Genomic DNA, 26,376 nt, shown 5'->3' with positions numbered 1-26,376 from the left:
ACCTGGCTCAGGAGACAGAACAAGACAACCCATAAACTCTGTGCATGTGGCTCGGCATGAGGCAGAACAAGGCCATAAGAATCACTCAGTGATGTGACTATTAAGCTTCAATAGTCGTTGGCTCTCAAGGTTCATGCAGAGAGGAGGTTGCACGGTTCAAAGGCCTCTCACAGGCTGCAGATGCAGGAAGACAGCTTCTTGATGTGAGGAATGTGTTGGGAGACACAGAAGGCACCGCATAGTGTAACTGCTGTTTCGCACTGTTTGGAAACCAAACATTTATCATCTCTGATACTGATTCTTCTTCAGAAATCTGCTCAAGCAAAGTAAAGAGTATAGTGATTTAAAACTATTCCTAGAAGTTTTTTCTTTTAAAAAAACCTACTCAAGCAAATGTAACTCATTACTACCCACCTCTGCTAATGTACAATCTATATTAACATTTACTGTTCTGTCCCAAAGTCTAACAAAAAGTTCTGCTAGACCACAGCTTCATTTAAGTGAAAGGTCTGACTATATGATTGCATATATTGGAATGTAAGAAAGTGGAAAATTAAGTTTCACTGTTGTCTTTATTTAATGCTCCATTGTTTAATTCAATTTTGATTAACATTTTTTTCCTCAATTATACAAATTCATAAAAAGCTATTTTGTGTAGTTGAAGAATTAAATTACAATTGTAGCTTGGAATAAGTTTGTAAATTTTTCTATGTAATTCTAAATGAAGCATCTCCTCTCTTGAGGACTGATGTACGATGTTTCTGCAGAATTTATGGACATTTGATGCACTTCTGACCTTGAATGGGCCTTATTACAAGTATGAGCAGTCATGCACCTGTCCTGGAAATGACGAGGAAACATTTACATTCATGAATGAAATGATAACAGTTCCTTTTGGTTTTGTGGGCCTTTTTATTTCACAATCCTTCCAAATGTACAAAAACAAAGACATGTTACAAAAAAAAAAAAAAAGAAAAGAAATTCACCATTACCACCATCCCCTGTGATGTTAACAAAAGCCAAAGCGACAGATGACAGGAGACTAGTGTCAAACCAAAGTGCATCAGCCTGAGGTGTAGAATTCAGACCACGGGGAAATAAAAATCTCAATTTCTCAAAAGCAGTCCCCCTTTCCCTAAAAATTTGTTTTTGTTTTTAAACATTGGGCAGGCCCTGGCCACCACCTTGCCACCATCCAGAGTTTTCCCAAAGCAGCGGAGGACCTAAAGGGAGGGCCACGTCTTTTGACTTGGCTTCAGAGCATTCGGTAGTTCACTAAGAGTAGAATATAATTTAGTTCTTTCTCTGCAAGGATTTATCCAATCCTCCTCCTCCTCCTCCTGTCATGGTGAGGGGGTGCTGAGTTCTTGTCTGGAGCTTTTATAGTTCTATCTTATCGTCATCCTTCTTCTTCTTCTTCTTCTTGGACTCCTCCTGCATTACTAATGGGTTGGAGGCCTCCCTCTTCAGGTAAGAGATGAAGTCGCTCACCTCACGACCTCCCTGGAACAAGAGTGGTGAGATGGGACGATTAGCAGAGCGAGTACAGTCAAATCCACTTTATCTTGAGGCTCACCCAAGGTGACACTCACCTCGTATTTCTTTGGGCTCATCTTACTCCCAGCTGGGGAAAAGTAAATTGTGGGGAATCTGAAAATGCAAAAGAAAGAGATAAATAATTGAAATATGAATTAATATACTGTAATGACTAACATGTCAACAACTAAACTTTCGCTTGACTCTTCTGAAATTACAGCTTTAAAAAGCAAAAAGAAAAAGATAACTGTGCAAATGCTGTTTTTGCTAAGACAAATCCACAATCAGTGGGTTGTATGATCAGTTTCTTTCACTTTGTGATTCTGTTGAACGATTAAACAGTTATCTCTTATAACAGAGTATCTACAATCTATCTTATTGTTTCTAAGGGGGAAATTTTGAAATTATACATTGACTCATCAAGGTCTTGAGGCTGTAGTGGAACTTGAACATTGTAATTTAACTCCTGACTTACCCGCTAACTTCATACGGTGATGGCACATCATTGGCTGTGGCGTCCATCTTGGCAATGACAACGTTGGGATCGCCTGCCAGCTTTAGGTAGAGAGAAGAAGAAATTTTAGTTTGTTTTTTCAGGGCTTTAGCTGAGATATTTAGTTAACTAAACAGTCTATTTGCTAATTTCAGTAATTTTTCAAGCAGGGGGGGGGGAATTGCCAGTAACAGGTTTTCCACTGTAATTATTTTCTGCTTTGCTGTAAACTCAATCTCTTTTTCCTTTGATATTTCAAGATGACACCATGGGCTTTGGAAAACTGTGGTAGGAATTTTTCTGTGTGATTCTTCTCGTTTCTTGCTCTGGCTAACATTTGAATAGCAGTGGAGTTCCCTCCCTTACCTTCTCTCCCAGTTCTTTGTATTTAGGCTCCAGGTTCTTGCAGTGTCCGCACCATGGGGCATAAAACTCAATCAGGACATCTTTGCTGTCATCATTGACGATGGAGTCAAAGTTCTCAGCCACAACAACCTGAATACAAATAGATGCATGCTCACTCAAAAGGCGCTATGAATGTTTTACTCAATTCAGTACTTGGTCGTGAATGTTGTGTAACCTAAATTAATAATCATTGACATGTATTGTAATACATGCCAGATAGCAGGGCAATACATTTTTGTGGTGATGCATGTGTGTGCGAGTTCCTGGACAAGTGAATCATTATTATTAACAACAACAGCTTTTCTTAGTTTGACAATTTTTGTAAACAGACAATACAAAGCTCTTTGTAGTACTTCACCATTCGCGTGAAGTAGAGCTACATGTTCACGAATTGTTACATTTGAGGTGCAAGTGATGTGAAAATGCTCATCAAAATGATTACGCTGACATACTATGAAACTCCTGGTTGTTTGACCTCACCTTGACAGGACCATCGTTGTTGTCAGGGACGGGCTCTGATTTGAGGTAACGCTTCAGACTGCCATCAAAGTAGCTCTGGAGGAAATTCTGCAGAGCTTTTCCATCACGGCTATTGGAAAAGAGAGCCAGAGATCAGGCTTTAGAAAGAAAAATCACCACAAAAACTGTTCATCCTTTGACCTAATGATCATCTAGTTAGAAAAAGCTACAATTTAGTTTGTATTTGGGAAGCCTCGGTCAACCAGTGAAAACTTGTCAGTGTAAGACATTTTAGATTGAACTTGGCAGTTAGGTAGAGGGTGTGTTTAATTAAAATTTTCATTTTAGTGTGTAATGTGCATGGTATGTGGGGTGAGATGACAGTTGACTTGACTTACGAAAATTCCTCAGACATGACGTATTTGTCTCCTTTGGCAGTGCGGATGGCCACAACAGGCAACTCTCCTGAGCTGCCATCCAGGCCAAATTCAGACACATCATGGCTGAACATGTTTTTGTTGGCCACAGCAAAGTTCAGCTTTTTCCCCTGATCCAGGAAGTCCTTTGCAACCTTCATTACTCTGTAAAACGTGAATGTGGTCCATTTTAAAAGTAGAAAGTGAAAGCCACAAAGGCAGTCTTAAGAGAAAACACCTGGAAGTGTCAGAAGCCACAGCATGGGGCCAAGGAAGGGACAAGAGTTCACCGTGGATACTAAGTGATACCTACCTGTTCCTCCAGTAGTTGGAGCCCTTGGGGTTCTTGTCATAGTCAACATCATAATAGGCCACCATCAGATCTTTTCCCCTCAGCTGGTCTTTGTTATCATCTGTCATGTGGGGGCAGATCCCAAAGCTGAGTTGAAAAGGAACGGCAGATCAATTTAGAGGAAAGTTCAAACAGGCTGCAGTGTTAACCACATAGATCAAGTGATACAGATGATATGCAGCCGGATCACCTGAGAAGTTAACTATTCATTCATAACTTTCCCTGTACTGTTCTTTTTGCTTCTGTTTAAGAGGTTTTATTCTTTTTTTAAAGGTACATTTTAATAGCATCTATGTATCTTTTTATTTATCTTTTGTGTTTCTTCCTCACATCTTCTGTAAAATTGCAATTAAAATGCGCACACGCACACACAAAAAAAAAAAAAAAAAAAAGACTAGCTAAGTGATCATACTCGTACTTTGTCAACTTCTTTGGCATGCAGTTATTCTTGGCCAAAAGACAAAACTAAGGCAAAATGAAAGTAAAACAATTCAAGGTATCTTCCTCACCCGCCTGCTTTGCATTTGCAGGAAGTATGTCTCTTTGACCACACAGAGAGAGATATTTGTTCAACTCCTGTAATCTATCTTTCAACAGTTAGCATATTATTGCTGCTCATAAAGCAACAGTATAATTGCACTTTGCAACTGACAGACACTGCCAAGCGTACTGTATACTAACAGCTTTTAATGCTAAATGCATAATGTGTCATAATGAGTCAAAGAATAGCACGGGAACAAGGCATGTTAAGGTGCTTCACACTGTGTGCTGAACAAACAAAAAAAAAAAAACAACAACAACAACAAATTAAAATCTAAAATGATCCTCTATCCATGGAAAAGGCTAGTTGTGATCACAAGTTTCCATTTGTTTTTGTTCCACAGTATTTTTCAAAGATTCTTTACTGTCTGATTAGGTCTGAACAGTATATTTTCAGTTTCACAGTTTCACAACGTTTACAGACTGAGCAGTGTCTCATGCATTTTGCATGTTATGTCTTCCTCTCCAATCCAAAATCAGAATGCCGAACCATGTACTTGCTCATCTCAAGACCTTAATATCTTTTGTCTAAGTGCCTTATACTAATTGAGTCAGCCACACAGCCAAAACGGAGTGACAGCAGCTTAGTTTTTGTTTAAGGAGAACAACTCGCACACGGAACAGGGTGGGCACTTAGCCCCATGTGCAGATACAAGAGGATTGCATGTTTTAACGCTAACGATAACTCATGTAAATGTATTGTGGTTTGCAGATAAAATTAGTCATTCCTGCTGTCTAACTGGAGGAAGAGTTTCTGATTGTGAGAAGAAAGGACATGAAGCTAATGACAGCCAAAACTCACATGTTGTCCTGAATGAACCTCTTGATTTTGTTGCTGGTGAATTTTTCTTCTGTGAATTTGACAGAGCTGTCTTCAAATTTGTTGTTGAGGCGGGGCGGGCGGAACAGGACAACTCCCCTGTAAACCAACAAAGGAAAGGGTCAGTTTAGACCCAGGCACTGGAACAGACCTGCTGCACCAACATCCAATATTGCTATTGGCATGACTGTCCCATCATGGGTCCCAACAAGGCAGTTCTTTTTGACAATTAGGACCAAAGAGCAGAAAGAGCTACTCACTCTCCGTCGATGCCATGGCTTTGGAGGAGAGCCTCGGAATTGGTGTGGGCAAAGCGATAGTTGTCCCTCAGAGCACTGGCTGCCTTCAGAAACTCTGCCTGTGAAGTGCTCTTGTCATCAGCAAAGAACCCTGAGAGCAAAAGATTAATCTTGTTGAAATCAAGATAACGATACCCACACTTTTGAAAATTGTAGTCAGTTTATCCATCTAGGAACCCAGCTACAGCAGAGGGCCTTCAAAAAATATGCAGCAGAAACACAAGTGATTAAAATGTAAACATCTACTCACCAATAACACTTGCATCTTTGTCTCCAACAAATTTCTCAAAGTCAGCATCAGCCTTGAGCTCCACAGAAGCTGGACCAGCCTGCTTCTTCAGGAAGCTGACAATCCCATCTACACAGAGAGAGGAAAGAAGAGGAACACCAAAGACAAGCAAATTATGAGGATTGTGAGGTGACAGCAACAAGCAGATAAATAATATTTGCCCATAAACATAAACCCCCCCCCTCCCCTCAAAAAAAAAAAAAAAAAAAAAAAAAAAAAAAAAAAAAAAAAAAAAAAAAACAACCAACCAAACAACTAGTCACATCAGAGCAAAATACCTGCAGTTCTGGGACCATCATAGGGACCAGATTCCTCTCCATCTCTGAAGATCTTCAGGGTTGGATAGCCACTGACGCCATATTTGCTGCATGCGTTGCTGTTGGCTGTGCAGTCAACCTACAGGAAGGGGAGATATTCACCATCTGAGTAGATCCAGAGAGCACGAGAGTACAAAGTGCACAAAAGGTACACATAGGTGGAGTAAAACGAACTGCAGTATGCAATACCTTGGCCAAAGAAACTATGCCTTTCAGGCGTGTGGCGGCTGCCTCGTACTCAGGTGCTAACCGTTTACAATGGCCACACCTAAAGGACAGAGAATATAAACAAGTTACACTTTAGCTGTACTCAGGTTTCACTTCCACAAAGATCCTGTGGGAGATTCAGTCGTTTCAGTGGGAAACTAGAAACCTGAGGCAATTCAATATGACTTGAAAACTACAAGCATGAACAATACAAGCTGTGTTAAAATACATGCCATTGGAACTGAGGGTATTTCAACTTAAGGTTTTTTTTTTTATTCTGTTGAGCCAATTAACCATACGGTCATAAAATCTGAATATGAAAATACAGCATGAAGAGGTGCAATGAACAATTACAAAGAAGAAAAATATTAAGCACAAATTAATAAAATTAAGTATCTTTATCGGCGCGGTTTAAGTTTGGCACAGTAAGAACACGTCACAGTTCCTTTGGACCAATCACAGGTGGACACCAAAACTTCACTTACCAATCAGAACGTTACAACAACGAGAGGACACGCCCCCAACTTCCTCGTCGTCTCAGTTTGAGTAGATTTCATTGAAAATGTTTGGCAGCAGCCAAAGACACACAACGGGCCTCTGCCGAGTTGTGTTTTCTGTTTCCAAATTAACGCCTGGTCAAACCTCCACCGTCGAAAACACCCACAATTAAAGCTAGTTAGCTGACACGGTGGCTAACATGCTAACGTTCGTCGCTAACCAACGAACCGTGGAGCGAATGACACCAAAGACTGGCGGAAAACAGGAAGCAGTGAAAACTGCACTTTCCCTTCATGGGGTACCGTACTGTGGAGAACAACCCGCAGTTAGCTCAAGAGTTAGCTACGAAGCATGCAAGTGCGCTCAATGTTAGCAAAAAAAAAAAAAAGAAGCTAACAAGGACTCACCAGGGAGCGAAAAACTCCACAAGAATGAGTTCGTGGTCTCCAATCCTGCTTTCGAAATCATCGTCCGTGAACTCCAGCACATCACTGGCCCGGGTGAAGCCGGCGAGGGCGGCCAAGAAGATCAGCCTCAGCATGGCCGAAAGCTCCCTTTAGTGACGGGTGAACACAATAAAACAGAAAACAGTCCGCGGCAGCCCCCCTCTTCTTCGGCGACGTGAAGGCCAAGGTAGCTGCGGACTCCTCCGGCAGGGCCGAGTGGGAAATGGAGGCTAACAGAAAGAGAAAGACACGGAGGCGGCGGAGGCGGCAGGCTGCGGGACCGCTCCTAACCACACTGTGGCAGCCTCCCATTGGTCCGTCCGCCGCGTCATCCCGCACCGAGCAGCCAATGAGACGGCCACCTTCTCCGGACCAATCAAAAGTCACGCCGACGTGGACGTCATGGTCTGCAAGCGTCAAGTTCAGCGAGTCAGTCAGCTACTACGGTTTCATTCACACACCAAAGCCCAGCTCAGCCCAAAGCCCAGCTCAGGCCAAAGTCCAGTTCAGCCCGGCTCAGCCCAAAGCCCAGCTCAGGCCAAAGCCCAGTTCAGCCCAGCTCAGCCCAAAATCCAGTTCAGCCCAGCTCAGGCCAAAGTCTGGCTGAGCCCAAAGTCCAGTTCAGCCCGACTCAGCCCAAAGTCAGGCTGAGCCCAAAGTCTAGTTCAGCCCAGCTCAGCCCAAAATCCAGTTCAACCCAGCTCAGCCCAAAGCCCAGCTCAGCCCAAAGTCAGGCTGAGCCCAAAGTCCAGTTCAGCCCAGCTCAGCCCAAAGCCCAGCTCAGCCCAAAGTCAGGCTGAGCCCAAAGTCCAGTTCAGCCCAGCTCAGCCCAAAGCCCAGCTCAGCCCAAAGTCAGGCTGAGCCCAAAGTCCAGTTCAGCCCAGCTCAGGCCAAAGCCCAGCTCAGCCCAAAGTCAGGCTGAGCCCAAAGTCCAGTTCAGCCCAGCTCAGCCCAAAACCCAGTTCAGCCCAGCTCAGCCCAAAGTCAGGCTGAGCCCAAAGTCCAGTTCAGCCCAGCTCAGCCCAAAGCCCAGCTCAGCCCAAAGTCAGGCTGAGCCCAAAGTCCAGTTCAGCCCAGCTCAGCCCAAAGCCCAGCTCAGCCCAAAGTCAGGCTGAGCCCAAAGTCCAGTTCAGCCCAGCTCAGGCCAAAGCCCAGCTCAGCCCAAAGTCAGGCTGAGCCCAAAGTCCAGTTCAGCCCAGCTCAGCCCAAAACCCAGTTCAGCCCAGCTCAGCCCAAAGTCCAGTTCAGCCCGGCTCAGCCCAAAGTCAGGCTGAGCCCAAAGTCCAGTTCAGCCCGGCTCAGCCCAAAGCCCAGCTCAGGCCAAAGTCCAGTTCAGCCCAGCTCAGCCCAAAATCCAGTTCAGCCCAGCTCAGGCCAAAGTCTGGCTGAGCCCAAAGTCCAGTTCAGCCCGACTCAGCCCAAAGTCAGGCTGAGCCCAAAGTCCAGTTCAACCCAGCTCAGCCCAAAATCCAGTTCAGCCCAGCTCAGCCCAAAGCCCAGCTCAGCCCAAAATCCAGTTCAGCCCAGCTCAGCCCAAAATCCAGTTCAGCCCGGCTCAGCCCAAAGCCCAGCTCAGCCCAAAGTCAGGCTGAGCCCAAAGTCCAGTTCAGCCCAGCTCAGCCCAAAGTCCAGTTCAGCCCAGCTCAGGCCAAAGCCCAGCTCAGGCCAAAGTCCAGTTCAGCCCAGCTCAGGCCAAAGTCTGGCTCAGCCCAAAGTCCGACTGAGCCCAAAGCCCAGCTCAGGCATCTACGAGCCCAAACGACCTCTGCTCTGACCTCTTCCAATGCTGAGGCCGTCCCATATTTGGAAACTAAAAGATGCGTTCCTTATTGCACTGATGAGGGACGATGAGGGAATAAATAAACAAACCAGTAACAAACCAGTGTCCAGTAACTCAACTCGACTTCAGGAAGTTGGCAACTCTATATTGCCCCTCGCACTATATTTAAAAGAGATGTGATGTAGTTTTCACTAACTACATTTATTTGACAGGGCTCTCATTAACTAAAACTTCGCCTGTCAAACGTGTGTTTCCGTGTGTGTGACTGATAAGACTTGTTTAGACCAGCGAAGTAAAGTGTAACTGATGAACTCAGGAGCTAATGAGAAACAAAGGAATTTGTGCACTGAGGATTTAGGAATCATCGTCTCTTGGGATCTAATGTCTCTGGTGATGGCTATTCTACATATTTTCACTTTACATTTACCTTTCTTACTTTAAGAACACGTTGGAGGTAAGAATTCAGGACTTTTGAATGCACTTTTATCATCATATTAAATTTCAAAGTTGTGGTTTTGTCAGTTTTACTAAGTAAACTAAAGGAGCTGAGTTCTCCCTCCACCACTGGAGTAAAGCTCTTCTGTGACTCAGTGTCTTCTGACCGTTCATGTGATCCCAGACTAACTCTGAAGTTATTGTGCATGTGCCATAGTGTACTGCAGATCTTTTTATTTACCACTCTGGTTGAATGTATTTGGGATTGGTGATCTGGTGTGAATTTAATTTAGGACCAGTTGCCAGATGATTTTGAGTAATGGAGAGGAATCTATCGCATTATCAATGAAAATCATTCCATGACCAGTGATAAAGGATGGACCAAGAACTTTTAGCTTTTACTTGAATTAAAGTAACTTTATCTTACTGTAAAGAAGCTCCATTACAAGTAGTAGTCCTGAATTTAAAATGCTACTTAGAGTGTAAAGTGTATAAGGTCGATCAGGAAAAATGTATCTAGAGTATTAAATGTGCCAGAAAATATGACTGTTACTGATACTTGTTGCATCAGTAGATTCATAATTATTTTTGCATAACATTTTAAATAGTGTGGAGTCTTAGTTGTATGCTGATATAACAGTATTCCTTTACACTTTCAGTAATAAGTAATTCGCGTTTGGGGTTGTTATGATTATTTATGGCTATCTTGAAAAAAATCCATGAAATAGTGAGAATATAATGATGATCATAGTTTTTATTAATTTATTTATTGTTAGGGGAAAAAAACCTTCAGAATATACTGAAGAATGCCCACAGCAATTTCCAATGGTCAACCAATTCAGCCCAGCTGTGTCTTTTTTGCTCAAAAATTAACAGTCTGTTTATTTAGTATCAAAAGTTAACTTCTATTGACTAATTTTTGCAGCTCTAATTCTCTCACAGCAAGCACAAGTCAACATCACTAGTTCAAGTCAGTGTTTGAGACTTTAACCCTCGTATTGATCAACTCTTCAGTTCGTTCAAGCCACAGGCAGAGTACCAGAACTGCTGGTGACCAAACGTCCCAACAGCCCTGGCTCAGATGTCAGAGGAAAGGTCAAACTAACTGACCACCATGCTCTTCTCCAGGGTGCTGTTGTGGAAAAATGAAAGCCGCAGGGATTAAGTGTCCAGGAGCCATTAGAGAGATATAATCTACTTTTCAGAAATGAATTATCAGTACTAAATCTCTCTATTGCTCCTTCACCTGTCCCTGATTGTGAAAAACAGCTGAGCGAACTTACTGTGCTCATTTCAACATGAAACACAGTATCATCCCAAGTAAGTCCTGCATTAATTTATCCAGTTTAAATACTGCTGGCGATGTGATGACTACCAGAAATTACATGATGCACCGAAGACCAGGGCTCAAGATGTACTCCACAGAGCACCACTGGTTGGTCTCCGTATAAATGATGACGCAGGTACAACTTAACGGAAACCTGAAGGTATAGTCATTAAATAGAGTGCAGGAGGGGGGAAGCAAGATAAGAGGCGCCCAAGTAGCAGGGAGTTAGTCTGGCTGGAATGATGAGACAAGAATGTGGACAATCTTTTTGATCATTGTATTCCCATTTTATTTTGTTCAGTTATTATACCATATCTCATCTTAAATGATTTTATTGGTTTATCTGGCCATGTGAAAGTCTCAGTTAGAAATCCTGATTAAAAAAAGTGAAACTCATGTGAACGGACGTGTTTAATTTCGAGCCACCAGTCAAAAATATTTCTTTGCTATGGTATTTTCTTGTGATTAAAAACATTCATGCCTTCATAACAGTGAATGAATAAGTGAATTTAATGAATGAATTTGTCAGCCACTGCTTGCCCAGTGTTGTCCCACTTGACGAAGCTGCACTTACGTTAAAGTGCCAGCAGAGGGAGCGCTTTGACAGGGAGTGCTCCTCAGTCCCTGCTCTGCTGTTTCCTGTGAAGTCATTTAGGTAACTTTATAGAAAAATATGTAATGGGACTACCTTCAGTCCTATCCATAACATTCATTCTAATAGATTAAGCGACACAACACTGTCCTTTTTCATTTGATTTTGCACTTGACTTTTGCACATTTGAAGTGCTGCACACATTGTTGGTTACATATATTACTGTGAGGATGTCAGATACAGAGATATGTATCTAAAGTTGTATATCACTGTGCGAAGCTGTTCTCCATTCCTATAAACTTCCTAAACAGAACTGTTTCTCCCTACAACACCTCAGAAAGTCTCCTCATCTCTCAGATGTGCTAATCCTAAACCAGAGCTGCTCTCCTCGAGCCCAGCCTCAGTTTACTGTAAACTGACAGCTCAGATGGAAGTAGCAGAATCAGACAGAGAGGTGGGTGAATCCATTCAAGTGTTGTATTTCTGTAAACCCTTAATTTTATGCCTTTTATACTAATGATTGACGTGGACTGCACTGAACGTTTAGATACTTTATCTTTGGACAAATACTATCTATAAAATGTGTTATGCATGTGATTTAAATATAGCTTAACCACATGAAATAATTTGATTGCACTAAAGAGCAATCAAAATATATTCCTGGAATATCAGTTACAGAAAGAATTGTGTAAATTAGTTCAAGCTAAGAGCAACTCAGCTGTCTGAGTAAAGTCCCTGCAGTGTTTCGGGGGTGTAATCATGTCTATCATGAGGCGAGTTGTTCGAAAGGCCAATGGTGGTATTTATTCCGTTTTGACCAAATGTGTGAAGTTGCTACGGTTTCCTGTGGAGGGCAGAGAGGAGTGAAGTGTGTTCGTTATGATTTAGTCATCAGTTTTTCTCAGTAACTGTCATCACTGTTCAACCACCATTTCATCTGAGCAGCCTGCTTTCATTTTAGTCTGTAGTTGTGTGCCGTGCAGCACTGTTCCCCTGCAGAGTTTTTTTTTCTGTTACCCACAAAGCCTCTTTCCTCTTCCTTCTGAGGCCCCCACCTCCTCTGAGAAGGGGTTTCCATGGCAACCTGCTTGCTCGTCAGCCAAACGTGGAAGAAGGAGGAGAAAAGCGAGGAGGAGAGGTCTGCAGCATTGTGCTGGTGACATGCTCCAAGTGCTGTGCAAGGGGGGAGGGAGGAAGATGTGTGTGTGTGCTCAGGACGTCAGACACGTCCTACAGATCCTTGAAGAGAGGAGCAGATTCCTTGTTCCTTACAACAGCAACACTCAGTGTCTCAGCTGTGTCGCCTCAGAACACTCCACGCCTTGTCCTGTCCGTGTTCAGACCCAAACACTGGAAAAATACTGCTTGTTTCATCACTGGAGAAAATAAATATCCTTTCATTCAGATGGGATAAAGTGCCAACTACAGACCTCCTGCAATGCAGAGAAAACACTGACAGAAAAAATTCCCGGTTCATGTTGATAAAGAATATTTTGCCATATTTTACAATTTATGATGTTGTATGCGGAATTTGCATGATTCTTCACGATGACAGTGATTAATCACAGAGCTTACAGGATAGTTGACAGTCTACATTTTTGTTATTGTCAACAATTTCAAAGAACCAACTGGCCATGTCTCCGTCAACACTTTCTATTACACAATCAATGGATTAAAAAAATACACTGGCAGCTATTTCTGTAACCAATCAATTATTTCAATTGTTATCTTCATTGTTCTGAAGAGAATAAACTACAAACTGAACATCTTGATTGGCCCAAATAAAATATTTGGTTGTTATGAACTCAGGGTCTGCAAAATTTATATACACAGCACAAAACTTTTGGCCTGTACTGTATATGTTTAATTACACATCACATATGGTGTGCTCCATAACTGTTTTTGTACCTGTAGTTGACCGTAGCTGGAGATTTTGTTCAATAATGAAAAACTGCAGTGCATAGCATTGACCCAACCTCTGTAAAATCATAAGTTTAAACAATTGAAACAAAATATGTTTTAATAGTTTAAGACAATAAAGCTCTGCAGGATGAATAATAATAATAATAATATATCAGACTATAGAGAACAACACTTAATCAATTCTTTGCTGGGTTTGCTCATTTCATTGGATTTGTTGAAGGTTTCAGTTTCTACTTTAAGAACCAATGTCAAAAATCATATGGCACCCTTTGTAAGACTATCAAAAAAAAAAGAACCCCCACCCATGTCAGGAGGAACAACACAATGGATCCCTCTGTTGAGGCAGACACCAAAAAAAATGAATCTGTTGAAACAGAAAATTGTATTGCAAAATGATGAAGATAACAAAAGTATAGATATGCTATTAAACATATACAGGGTGACAAATATCGATCCAGAGAAACAGGAGCTGCGCATGGAATTTTACCAGCTCTATCCGTAACCTGAGTTCCATACCGAAACAGCCTGGGCAGTAAAAATGTGTAAGCTACATGTCCAACTAAATGAAGAAATTCAAACCTTTTCAGGCTTTAAAAAGCCTCAGCTCTGTGTGTGAAAACAACAGCCCACTGTTCCAACCGCTCAGCTGAATACAGTTTTGTTATGCCCCAGACTAAACGTTGTGACATGACCCCATGCAGCCCCACTGATCGCAGTCATGTTCCTCCAGCTTGATTACCATGGTTACTTAAAGCTTGTGCAGGCAAAATCCAGTTGGATTATGGGTAGCTTATAAATCAAATGACAGACACAGAGCAGAGGAGGAATTACTGTTAAATAGATGATTTCTTTAATAAAAGACATTACAGTGTGACATTCAGTTATGAGCTGGAATGATATAGCTTGAGTAGCTTACAGTACAGAACCCAGCCCTGCCATTACACTTAAATAATGTTACAATCTGAACATACACATCCATAAGTCCTTTACTCTGTTAGTCAACATTCAAATTCTCCTAAAATGGTTAAAAGAAACTATGTACACACAATCCACAATGAAGAACAGAGCACAAATGGACGGACTATACAAGCACCAGATAACAGGCACGTCCAATCATCAGAGTGAGGGAGAGAGACAAGCTGAGTGTGGGGCATGCAGCAGGAAGGGGCTGAGGCAGGGTAAAACCAGGTTTGGTGGCCTGAGGAGTGGTTTGCGAACAGAACCATAGATGTTTGGCCATGCAGAGACGCCTTTTTACAGTCTACAGTCTACATCCTTTGTTAATCTTTGCTGCCATTTTCTTGACAGGTTTGAATTTGAGTTTAAAGTGAAAAACCTGTCGGATGCATCTTAAACACATTTAAGTCCAATCAGTATTCTGCCACTCTGCATTGGCTGCATATAATATATGTAGATTATATTATAGAGAGCTATATTGTGAGGAAGGGAGGGGTGATTAAAGAAGTAGTAGTAATAAATGAGGAAATGACATAGATATTTATCATATCTATGGGCACAGAGTGAGGTGTTTGTGTGCGTGTGTGTGCCTGGGTGGTTGTGTGTAGCGGTCAAGGATCAGTGTCTACTTGAACTGCTTGAGGGGTGGGGGCACCTTGATGTCCTGGCCTCTCTCCAGCCTCTTCTCACACTCGATTAGGTAGTTGACACCATCAATCACTGTCTGCACCAACTGGACCTGTGGTGGGGACAGATCACATTTGAATACAGAGAATAAATGAGTGGAAAGGACGTTCAGACAAATGTTGGATTAGAGCTCAGTGTAATGGCCACGGGGAACACCATTCAGCCTGCGACACTGTACAATGCTTTAAATATCTTTTAGCCTGACAGTTTTATCAACACTGAGAAAGTAACCCTGATTATTCTGATGTTTGTCTGTGCTTGGGCCTGAAATAGCAATGATTTATGTCAGAAGACCTGTGCCATAGACCGGAGTTGTGGAATTTTAGAAACATGGGCAAGAAGATGCCGATAGAGGTAGTTTACGCTTTAGTTTTTATAGATGAAACAAAAGGGAGATATTAGTGAACTTTAGATGTGATTTTGGGTGCTAGCTGCTTCCCTCTGTTTCTCGTCTTTATGCTAAGCTAAGCTAACCAGCTGGTAGCTGCTGACAATTTTGGCTTCCTGGTCTTCTCAACACCAAGTGCCTTTTCCAAATATAGCTGCAGATAATGATGTTCAAAGAGGAGCCTGCATCCCTGACCTCTGAAAACCCCTCACAACCAACCTACAGCGCTGCCACCACAACCAAACAACCAAATATCAAGAGATCAGATATAAGTGGAAAAGCTCAAAGGAAGAAGATAGAGCTGTGAGAGTTCTGTTACCTTTTCACGAATGCCTCATCTAAACTAGAGTCAAAACACAGCACACTTCACTGGATCATTCACAGTGAGATTATCTGGACTTAGGGTTAAACACTACAGCAGTATGGTTTGAACAGACGCACAACATACAACTTTTAGTTACATGCTCTAATTTGAAGAGACTGTCTTAATTGAAAAGCTATGTCTATACATGAGCATTATTCTGAGTATTAGAAAAGGACGTACAGATTAACGAGTCTGATAGAATCCATTGATAAACGACTCAGATTTAAATAGTTGAAAGTTGAAACATTTTGGAGAATATTAATATTAATTTTCTCCTGAGAGTCCTGCTGGTGGATTTTCTTTCACAATTTTGAAAAACAACTTTAAATATAAAAAAATAACATTCTTACTGTTGTTCCATAAATAAGTTGTTGTTTGTGCTCCAAAAAGATCCAACTCAAAAAACATTCATTTGGCAGTGGTCTAGTTGTCGTTGTGTGTGATTCATTCAGTTAAGTGTTACTTGAAATGCTGCACTGACTTAACTATGATGCTATAAATATACAGCCCATTTAAAATTTGTTTACTTGGGGAAGGTTTGTAGAGACAGTCAAACGTTCCCACAATGCCACAATGTCTGTTACTGATGCCTCACACCTGTGAGACAACTGACAACAGACATTTGGCTTATAAACTACTTGGTGGCTCTTTAATAGGTTGATTAAAGGCAGGAGGTTCCTCACAGCCATTGTTGTCACTGATCACCCATCGCCGTACATTTCTACCCAGATTTCCTACCTCAGAGTGTCCCAGACGGTCCAGGTTGGAGATGTCAAACACACCGCCCACAGCTGCAGTGTCCACACCACCAGTTCCTCGCTTCTGCAGGCGCAGGTTGTCCAAGATCTTACTGAAGCGGGCGTCCTGGGAGGACATTACGCAAATGTGGGGTTTTTTTTTTCTGTTAGTGTTATTGAAATACTTTGAATTCACAAACACTTTTATACCCATTATCCCAACATTTCATAAATAGGAATCTTATTAGAAACATATATCAAACTAGACTATTTCCAAATGGCATGCAAAAAAGTTCTGAAAATGTTCAAATGGCTCATGCTTCCCGTTAACTATTGATCAATACATTTTCCAACAAAATTTAACAAAACAGATACAACAAAAAAGCTGCCACCCTAAATCTCGCAGTTGATGTGGATGTAAATGTATACTCGTCTCGTTCTTCGAGACTCTCAACTTAATTAATGAATTCATTAAATATGGACACATTTGGTCCATTCATCTCTGATATTAATAAAACAGTGACACAAAATATCCCACATTATTCACCGAAGTCTAACAATGAAATAACCTACCTTGCTCAACAGGGGCAGTTTGACATGGACCCCGGCCCTGAGCCCAGTGCCCAGGTTGGAGGGACAGGTGAGGATGTAACCGAGTCTCTCGTTCCACATGAACTCCCAGCCTCTCTCCTGGATCAGACGCTCCACCTTAGATGGACACAATCAGTCAGAACACTTTGGCGGTGTTTTATTCATACACACAGTATTTAATCTTTCATGTAAATTTGATGCACCTTTGCATGTATTGTTCACACGTGGCAAACTTCTGGTAGCTGATGATTTTCATTCATCAGAGCTGACAATAGGGGATTGAGAGTTGTTGACTTGAAGTAAACTTTGGTAGGAGCAGACTGTCAAACACCGGCAGTGCTGCAGTTATATCTCTGTTCATGTAACACTGAGGTGTGCTGTTCACACCATCAGTGTGCGCCAGTGCAATACCAGATGCACTGCTTGTGCTTTCTGCTTTTCCTAATGTGGACTTGGGCGCACTTGAATAAATAATTTATGTTTGCATGGCCATGTTTGGACGGAGTGTCTCTGTGTCTCTGTCTACAAGACTTTATTTAGTGACAGGGTGTGAGCAGTTTTTTTCAGCACCACCTGCTCTCAGACTCCATTGATTCTCTCTTTTAGCTGCATTAATCCTACAGACATCTGAAGGCAGACGCTAGTCAATGCTAACGCTGACTTATCCCCTTACCTCCTTCAGGCCTCTGCAGAACCTCTCAAAGACTCTCCTCATGTTGCCACCCCTCTCCATGGAGATGACCCTGGTGTGATCCTCCTCATTGATCCAGATCAGGAACGTTTTCTCATTGTTGTGCCTGCACATGAGGAAGTAATACTGAACTAAACAACATGGATCTCTGTGCTTTGTCCTCTGCATTTTCCCCTCCAAGGATCAGTGTCAGGGGTGTATATTATATTATATTATGCAGTGACAGGTGAAGTAAGTCACAGAAATAACAGTTCTGTGACCCTTACTTTCAGGAACCTCCTAAAAATGTATATCTGACAGTTAAATATATATATAAATCACTATTTTATTTTATTCAAGAGTGGTAATCAGGAAGCCTTCTCTATTCTTGCAGTCATATGATATTGGGGAAGGCCATTAACTATCACTCACTGTGGATAATGCTTGTTTCTGCTGCAGGTCATTTATTCTGGTGTTTGTGTTATGACCTTTGCTTATTAGCATATATTGTTGTTGGCCTTGAGTCCTCCCTGTATATGTGTGTGTAGAGGTTAGCTGAGGATGGCTGGTGTGGCTCCTCGTCCTTCCTACTCCCAACGCTGGACCTTGCTGGGCTGTGCTGCACTTCTGACATAGAACTAACACCTGATGTTTTGACTTTACAACATACGTAGTTTCATTTCTTTTATTTTTGTTATCACAGTAGACCTGGTAGCTGTAGGGGATGGAAGCTAAGTGTGTTTGTTACCTTTTCCTCCTGTTTGTTAGGGTGGTTGTCTTTATTTTTCTTTTTCTCTAACCTTAGTTGGTTATTTTGGCTATGCCCACCTTGATACCTGTTCTACCTGGTCACTTATGGTAAATAAAAGTACTTTTTGGACTACAGCAGCTCTGACGTGGGTCTTCCTTAGGAATTGGGAAAGAGGGGAGTCACACTTTTATGTTTTGCCCTGGTTTCCCCTAGGCTGGGGGCATAACATTTGTCAGCTTGGGCTGCAAGGCTGCACTGTGCTTACATGGCTGTGCAATGTGATATCGATTTAAGGCATGGTGTGCAAAAACCTGACACCTCACAAAACAGAAAACAAATTTGCTGGATCGAAAGACACAACTTACCAAAGCCAATTTGTCAAGATTGGAAAAAATAAGCTTAAAAATCTACTGGAAATTTTGGAAAAAGGCAAGAAAGATACAGTTCCTCCTGACATCTATATTTTAAAAATAATAAACATATCAATATATGATGAAGTGTGCATCCATCATTCATGGGGTTCATAGGTTTGTCCATCTGTGGACACTAGATAACTGTCTAGCTTGAAAAATCTCTGGATGAATCAATTTGTACAAATGTCCATCATCTTTATCTTTTTCCCCCTAAACAGGCAATAAATAGACTTCCCACGCTTAAACTCTTCACAGCTTTTTTTGATCAGATACATCCCATTAAGATTCCAATTTCATTTTCATGGGAATCCTGAAAACGTATAGATGTATTTTATATGTACGTAAATGACAAGGTAGTGTTAAACATATGAATGAATTCCAATGAAATTCACAGTAATTATTCATGGAATCCATGGATGACTGTGATCCTCCCACAAGAGCAGCAATAACAGGACTACCAATTTGTTGAGGAATGAGTTGGATTATACTGCCTGGCACCAAATGCAGGGGACTATTCATTTTTTAATCACATGATATTTACTATTTTGAGGCGCAAAAAGTCTCTGTAAGCCACTAACTGAGGCTTTATGTCCACGCTGACCTCCTTAATATTGTTAGAGAGATATAATAAGGCAGCAGGTTGGGGAGACACATTGTACAAAGCAGACAGAAAGTACAGCAACAGTGCTACATAAACCACAAGGCAAAAGAAAATGAGGGAAGAGGGAAACGGAAATATGTATTAGAGAGATGGGTGATGATGAGGAAAAAAGTGGAGCATGGACTTAAATTAGAGAAAAAATTAAAGGAAAGAAGGGGTGAGCAAAAGAGAAACCTGTAAATGGACTAAAGGAGGAGATGGTGAATTATTAAGGAGAGGAGAGGATGGCTGATACGACTGGCAGAGAAAGTGAGGAGGGAGGCTGATGATGGATTTTGGCTGGCTGACCCTGTGCTGAGGGAGCTTTGTCAATATTACTGATACACCTTCGCCATGACTCGGCCAAGAGAAAGTAACATCGCTGATAGAGAGTGACATATTAATAATGTCGAGAAAATTCAAGAATAGGGAAAAACATTTTTTTATCATTCATTTGTTCAACTGCTGAATATGAACCCAATTTGGGAAAGAGGAATTACTGCCTGTAAGCTGTAATTATAAGAGAGAACTAAGTAAAGACTTATTAATTTCTTTGAGTTTCTTTCACTGTTGACATGACATCCTTACAGAACAGTGATGGATTTATATGTTGAACTTAATTTTATTTGGGAAGCCAAATAATTTATTAACTTGGAAAATAAAATGAGTGACTCTGACAAGGTCATGTGCCCGTTCTGGGAATACTATACCCCTGTAAACCTCTTGCATTTATCCTGAACGATCTAAAAAGGCGCAACAGAGACTTTCTTGACTTAAGATCTAAAAAGCCCAGAGTGATCGTGTTGAGAAACTCTGATATTACTCCCTAAAAAAAAAAACAGGAAGAGACTACTGGTTAAGATGACCAGCTCTGTCCTGGGATGTCCCCTTGACTCAGTGGAGGATGACAGCTAAGCTCTTATCTATGCCGATCCCCTGCAGGACACTCTGACAGCCCTGAGGAACTCCTCCAGTGGACAGACATCATAAGCAGCAACACCCCACACCCCCTCAATGTGCAATTCCACATTGATACTTATTTTTGTACGCAGTGGTGGTTAAATTTGTTTTATTATGTAATTTTTTTTATAATTGTCAATTTCATGTTTTTTCCTCATCTCGGTTATTTTTTATGTTCCTTTTTCTTTTTCCTTTTATTTGCTGTTGTAACATGCACATTTCCCCATCTGAGAGACCAACACAGGATTACTATCTTATCATTTTACTTACCAAATTCCACGGGCATCTGGCCAATCACGAGCCATGCCTGCACAGGTCAGGAGAGGTGACACAGGCTTGTCAAAAAGGAAGTGATCCTATTAGAAATACAGAGAAATTGTGTTTTTTTTTTGTTTGTTTGTTGTTTGAACATTCAAAGTACCAACAATGGCTGTGACTAAAATGGTGCAAACTCAGGTTGGCCAGTACTGACACAGAAAAGAAACCACGGGGAACTTGAAGAATTCAATAATCTGGTCAATCTTTCTTATTGTGGGGAGGAGAAAAATGCCAGAGCAGGCACAGCCCACTCTCGCTCCTGATTTCATGTGTTGAATTGTTATGCTCCTAATACTTGTTTTCTTCTTCTGCACGGGACAAAGAAGGAAAACTGTAAGCACCTCCTAATCACTTATCGAAAGGAGTCCACATTTCTGTGTTGAATATCTTTTCTCGATAAATAATCGAATTATATCAATGTTCTGTGTGTTTCTTTGCAGGTTGTTGCTGTTTGTATTTACAGGACCCAAACTGCTGCTGCTGCTGCTGTATTTAAATAACTGGTTACAAGATATACAGTTTAAATTGTAAACTGTGCTCATGTAGTGATTCACTAGAGTAGTAGTACTCCGGTGAAGCATCTGTTGTGACTGTGCATGTATAGTATGATGCATGTGAATTTTGTGAGAAATTAAAAAAAAAAGTGAAATGAGATGACTGTTCACTAAAATCCTCCCGATCTTAACCAATTCTTTTGGTGAAAATAAACTATGAAATGTGGTAGCTCAGAAATGTGCAACACCTTTGTATACCTCATTCACTCACATCAATCAGCTGCTGCTGCTCCTTTTCTGTCATCTGGGTGAGACTGTAGTATCTCCCACTGAGGTCACCCTTCAGGCCGGCGAGAGCGTCCACCACCACCCTCTCTACCTCCCTGCGCTCTGCCCGGGTGCAGGCGGGGGGCAGGCTCAGCCCCCGGATACTGCGGCCTGTCCTCACCCTGGATGACAGCACGTAACGCTCATCAAAGTGGCCCGACTGGATCTGAAAGGCAGGGGAGTAATTTACACACAGTGTATTTGAATACAAGCGGAGCTGCTCTGGGAGCAGAGTTAATCCTATTGGTTGCGCTGAAATACGTACATGATAGATGCAATTTATTTAATACTTATTCATCATTTTACTAGATAACCTGTCATTGAGCATATCGTGGTATCTAGGCATCCCACAGGCTGGCCATAAAACGAGTAGCGTGTCATCTCCAGGTCATCATGGCAGCATGTCACCAGCCCACAGAGCGAAACAACGTTTGGCAGCAAGTCGCTGTGTGATTGTTACCTTGCTGGAGTCCAGGTCAGTGGGGTGTTTCATGGTGGTGGGGTCATAGCCATTGTGCCTCTCTTTGATGACAGGGTCCAGCAGGTCTGCAAATACCTGCAGGAGGCCACATACGTTTAAATCACAAAATTATATGTAACATAATAATGTGTATTAGTCTGTATTATCCACATTCACACAGGCAGATGATCAGATGGTGTTTCAAGCTACAGAGCTAGTACTTTCTAAGGGGTTTTATTTTAGTGGAAGGCAGTTGATCAAACAGAAACAGACATTCCCTCTTTGCTTGGTTCCACAGCTGAGTATTCACATCTGTTTTCTCTTAATCTGCCTCTTTTTGACTGAGAGTTTTAGCGGGGCAGTTAAACAGTGGAAAAATACTTTAGAGTTGATTCACCTCACCGGTGCATCACAGTTTGCTTGATTCAGTGTCTCAGCACTTGTGAAATCAAAGCTCTTGAAGGAACTAAACTGATTTATGTTTGTGGCTCATTCACTGCAGAGTACTACTTCCTGGTGGTGAAATTATACATCAGGGGTGTGGTGCATCAACCTTCAACTGATCACTTTCTTTTAATAGCCACAGAAATATAGTAATTTAACCTTTTACTCGATCCCTGAAAAATGACTTTTAATGTGGAATCTGCATGTTTTTTTCAGTTTCTGGTGACCAAAACTGAAGCAGAAACATCAAGACAGCTAAAGTAAGAAGAAGTGACTGATTGATTTGTGTGCACGACACTATCTGACCCGCTTTGGGCCGGTCTGCAGGGCTGTGTAAACAGCCCAGTCTATCAATCTATATAACTTCATCGCTTTATGACCACAGCTCTTTCCACACACTGTGAGTCACCACTCCCCATTCTTCTGTCATCGACACCACACCCAGAAAGCACAGACAGCGGCACACATAAACGTAAAGAGCAGGGAGCTGAGAGGAGTCACATGTCATTAGAATTCAGAGATACTATGAAAAAATGAGACTTCTTCAACTTTTACTTCCTTAGAAATGTCTCATAATGTTTTTGAAAATGCCTCGGCCTTTACACTGAGCCTGAACGTACAACTGCAGCCTCGACACTCACTCAGAGTGAGCACATTTTTGTGGCCTAAATGAAGCAGGAAATTAGAGTACAAATGTGGTTAGAGCTTCACTATAGATAGATGAGACATCCCAAAAGAGGTGTCCTAGCCTAAAACTTGGTTATGAAATTCCATCACACTGCACTGACAATGGAAAAGAAAACATTTCCTCATCACTTCTGATGATGTTGCTGTTTGTATGTTGAAATAGTCTTAACAGTTAGAGCTTGTTGGGTCGGGACAGGAATGTCAGTGGATTTTTTTTTTTTTTTCTTTACTTTGCAGTGCTTTCATTGAGTTTGGACTCTAAGTAGCTCTCACTTCAATCTACAACTAATAACCAGTGGAGGCAGTGAACAGCTCGGACTCTTGTGCGACACACATGGAGATGTGCCAGCACCTTTTCACCCAGTAGTGAGGAGGGGTTGTGTGTGTGTGCTTTTGTGTTTGAAAAGGCACAATGATATCTAACCTCATACGACTCCTCATCTCCCGCCACCATCCCGACTGTCTTAATGAATGGGTGCCCAGGATTGTCCACGCCCGTCTGGATAGCCTGATCCAGCATGTAGCCGTTGGGAGTGGCCTTATCACACAGCTTGGAATAAATGGCAGGTGTCAGGTGGCTGGCCATGCAGTTGTTGTGTTTGCGCAAGTCAGGATACTCCGCACTGTACAAATATGAACAAAAGATAGTTTGCTGCGGCACTGATCTTTGAGACAGAGAGGAATAAAGGCATGAGTCACTCAAGGGCACGAAAACACGGCACGTACACAGGTACTAACCCTGTGACCTATTGTTGTGGGACGCCCTGCTGTAAAACATGCTCACTAATTTAGACATAGATGTTATAAAAATGAATGCAGACTGAAAAGAGAGACCAACCGAAGAGAGAGATCCACTCTTTGTCTGCTCAGCTCCACCATCTCCCAATATGTTGCATGTTTTAAATCTTCACGAAGTTTTCAAAATGCCATTAATTTAAGAAGCCTTCAAGCCTTCTGTGTCGTTTCAGAAAAATCCTCCTGAAGAATTTTTATTCTTTGCAAGCTTCAAATAAATAATTAGGGCTTTCAAGCAGTAAGCTCGTATGCAAACCAAAAAGAAACTGGCCTGCATCCAAACTATATACTTAGACTGTCAAAAGACCAGAAGTGCAGAAGCAGTGCTGGCTAAGTAGATTATGGGATTCTGCTTCCTGCTGTCTCCCAAAAGAAAAGGACATCTATTACATTTTAATACATGTCAAAATGTAGTAGATGTCCATCATAGATGCAGGCTGACAGAAGTCTGTTTTAAATGGTTTGTTTCTATAATTGCACGGAGAAACTTGACTTTTTCTCTTGTCTTTAAAATCCCCTGCCTATGCAGGTCGATAGAAGTTCCCCGCCGCACAACAATAGGTTCATTAATGTTGTCATAGTGAGCACATTGTTCTCTTCTTTCTGCCTGTATTCAAAGGTAACACAGTAGAACGATGACAGGAAATGAAGGAGACGGCACCTCATTCAGCCAGGTGTGCCAGTCATATTCAAATATACAGCTTTGAATAGTGTGAGCACATTGTGTAATTTCCATTAGTATCTTAATGTGCACAAGCTGCCTGTTCTGATTTTCTAGGGCAAATCTTTCCTTGAGGAAGGAAGGAAGGAAGGAAGGACGGAATAATGGATGCCTGGATGCCATGCAGCAGGGATTAGTTTAATCAATAATACTGTCACGGACGTCAGTTAAAAGGAAACCTGCAGCACCGACTCTGACTGAAATGGGAATGTTTCTAATTACATTTATTCAAATACAGCACATTAGCAGAGAATAACATCCATTTCATCTTTGATTGGTAGCGTTTTTACAGATTAAAAGGACGTGGCTTTGTGGCTCTATCTTTTTTCTAACATCACTAGTTTTCCTGGGTGGTAATAACACTGGGCGTGTACCGTTGGCACACATTTCCCTCCGATAATGATGAATGATCAACAAGGTTTGATAAGAAACTGGCACACATCTGAGGTAACCTGAGGGAAACCACCACTCATGCCCAAACCAACCAACCAAGGTCAACTCCTTCACAGCTGGTGACGTTTGAAGAGTAATAGATTACTTTTGGGGCTGCAGGTGCAGCTTTGCTAAGGTCATATTGAAACAAGCTGAGGCCTCTGAGATTGAGACGGAGGTGATAACTACTGAAGTGTAACTGACATATGCAGCTCTGTAACGCATGCAGGCGTGTCAGGAGACACGTACGCATCCATCCCTCCTCCCTCCCTGTATCATGCCCCATTTTGTACATGGATGTGTGGATGTATGTAGCATGATGGAAGCATTTCTAACCCACTCGAACAAACAAGTGAAATCTTTTCACCTTGACATGTAGTTTCTGTGTTCTGCACAGACCTGCATGCTGTGGCTCAGGGCGGATGTGCCGGATTATCATATTTATTATTATGTATTTACAGATATATGAACATCAAAATGATACTTAGGTCATTCAGGCGGATAAGTGTTGTTTTTTGCACTCTTTCTTAATTGCACACGGCTCTGTTGGTTCGCTGGTGTAGCGCGGCCGGCGGAGGAGCTCACCTGGCGGGGTACCTCCTGCGGACCGCCGCTCCTGCGCTGACGTGCTCCCGGTGCAGCAGAAATCCCGCCGTTACCGAGCCGCCCACCAAAGACAAGATCCCGATGTTCCGTTTGGAGGACAGCACTCTGGAGAAGCTGCTCGCCATTGTCGCTTTTCGTTTGCTGCCACTCGTTCCTGGATGAAGTGACTCTGACGGAATGATAACGCGGTTTAACCGGAGAGGCGTCAAGCGCAGGCAGACAGACCTGCCCGGACCGGATGTCCAGCTTCTGCTTCAAAATAAGAGAACACCCCAACGTGTAACAGGGGTGAGACAGTTGGTAACTGATCAAATACACCTGGACCTCACAGGCCCAACAGCTGCTAGACCCAATGAGGTGAAGGTCAAAGATGCCGAGGCACCGACCCGCACACCAACCTCAGTATACAAGGTCATGACAACAAACAACAAAAGTCATCTCATTCCATGTTGTGTCATAAGCCAACATATATATTCTTTATTAGCTTAATGTTTGATAGCAAACGAACCAGCAGATGAATCAGATCGTCAGATTTAATGCCAATAGTGGCTGTCTAGTCGTTGAGAATATGTGTTTTGTGCTTATTATCCTCATGAACATTACCTGGATTTCATACAGTGAATCTATTTAACTCAGGGACGGGCTGGAAAACCATCATCGTATAGATTCATTTACTTGCAGAATAGAATGCTATTATCTATCATCTGTACTCAGCAACAAAGTGATTTATTTACATTTGTACAAACCGTCAGTGTGAAAAGTGAGTGCATCAAATTTAGGTGCATTCTCTCTTCACTTTA

General features: G+C 42.0%; 2 protein-coding genes across 2 annotated transcripts; both read right to left on the bottom strand.

Annotated features, from left to right (window-relative positions):
• Nucleotides 1-933: 933 nt before the first annotated feature.
• pdia3 (protein disulfide isomerase family A, member 3) lies at nt 934-7,341 on the bottom strand. The gene is made up of 13 exons (XM_029523608.1): nt 7,039-7,341; nt 6,116-6,194; nt 5,888-6,005; nt 5,571-5,678; nt 5,282-5,411; nt 5,004-5,120; nt 3,623-3,748; nt 3,292-3,474; nt 2,915-3,023; nt 2,396-2,524; nt 2,012-2,091; nt 1,593-1,650; nt 934-1,503 (listed from the first exon to the last, which is right to left on the bottom strand). The coding sequence occupies exons 1-13, from the start codon at nt 7,170-7,172 to the stop codon at nt 1,381-1,383; spliced, it is 1,494 nt and encodes a 497-aa protein (XP_029379468.1). The 5' UTR covers nt 7,173-7,341; the 3' UTR covers nt 934-1,380.
• Nucleotides 7,342-13,944: 6,603 nt separating this feature from the next.
• ckmt1 (creatine kinase, mitochondrial 1) lies at nt 13,945-25,780 on the bottom strand. The gene is made up of 9 exons (XM_029522472.1): nt 25,556-25,780; nt 23,447-23,645; nt 21,892-21,987; nt 21,376-21,597; nt 20,563-20,648; nt 17,532-17,655; nt 16,841-16,975; nt 16,269-16,394; nt 13,945-14,830 (listed from the first exon to the last, which is right to left on the bottom strand). The coding sequence occupies exons 1-9, from the start codon at nt 25,699-25,701 to the stop codon at nt 14,717-14,719; spliced, it is 1,248 nt and encodes a 415-aa protein (XP_029378332.1). The 5' UTR covers nt 25,702-25,780; the 3' UTR covers nt 13,945-14,716.
• Between the last annotated feature and the right edge of the window lie 596 nt (nt 25,781-26,376).

The sequence above is a fragment of the Echeneis naucrates genome, chromosome 16, assembly GCF_900963305.1.
Source record: "Echeneis naucrates chromosome 16, fEcheNa1.1, whole genome shotgun sequence".
NCBI lineage: Eukaryota > Metazoa > Chordata > Actinopteri > Carangiformes > Echeneidae > Echeneis > Echeneis naucrates.
Note: the sequence above shows the minus strand (reverse complement) of the source record. Positions and strands in the feature narration are given on the sequence as shown.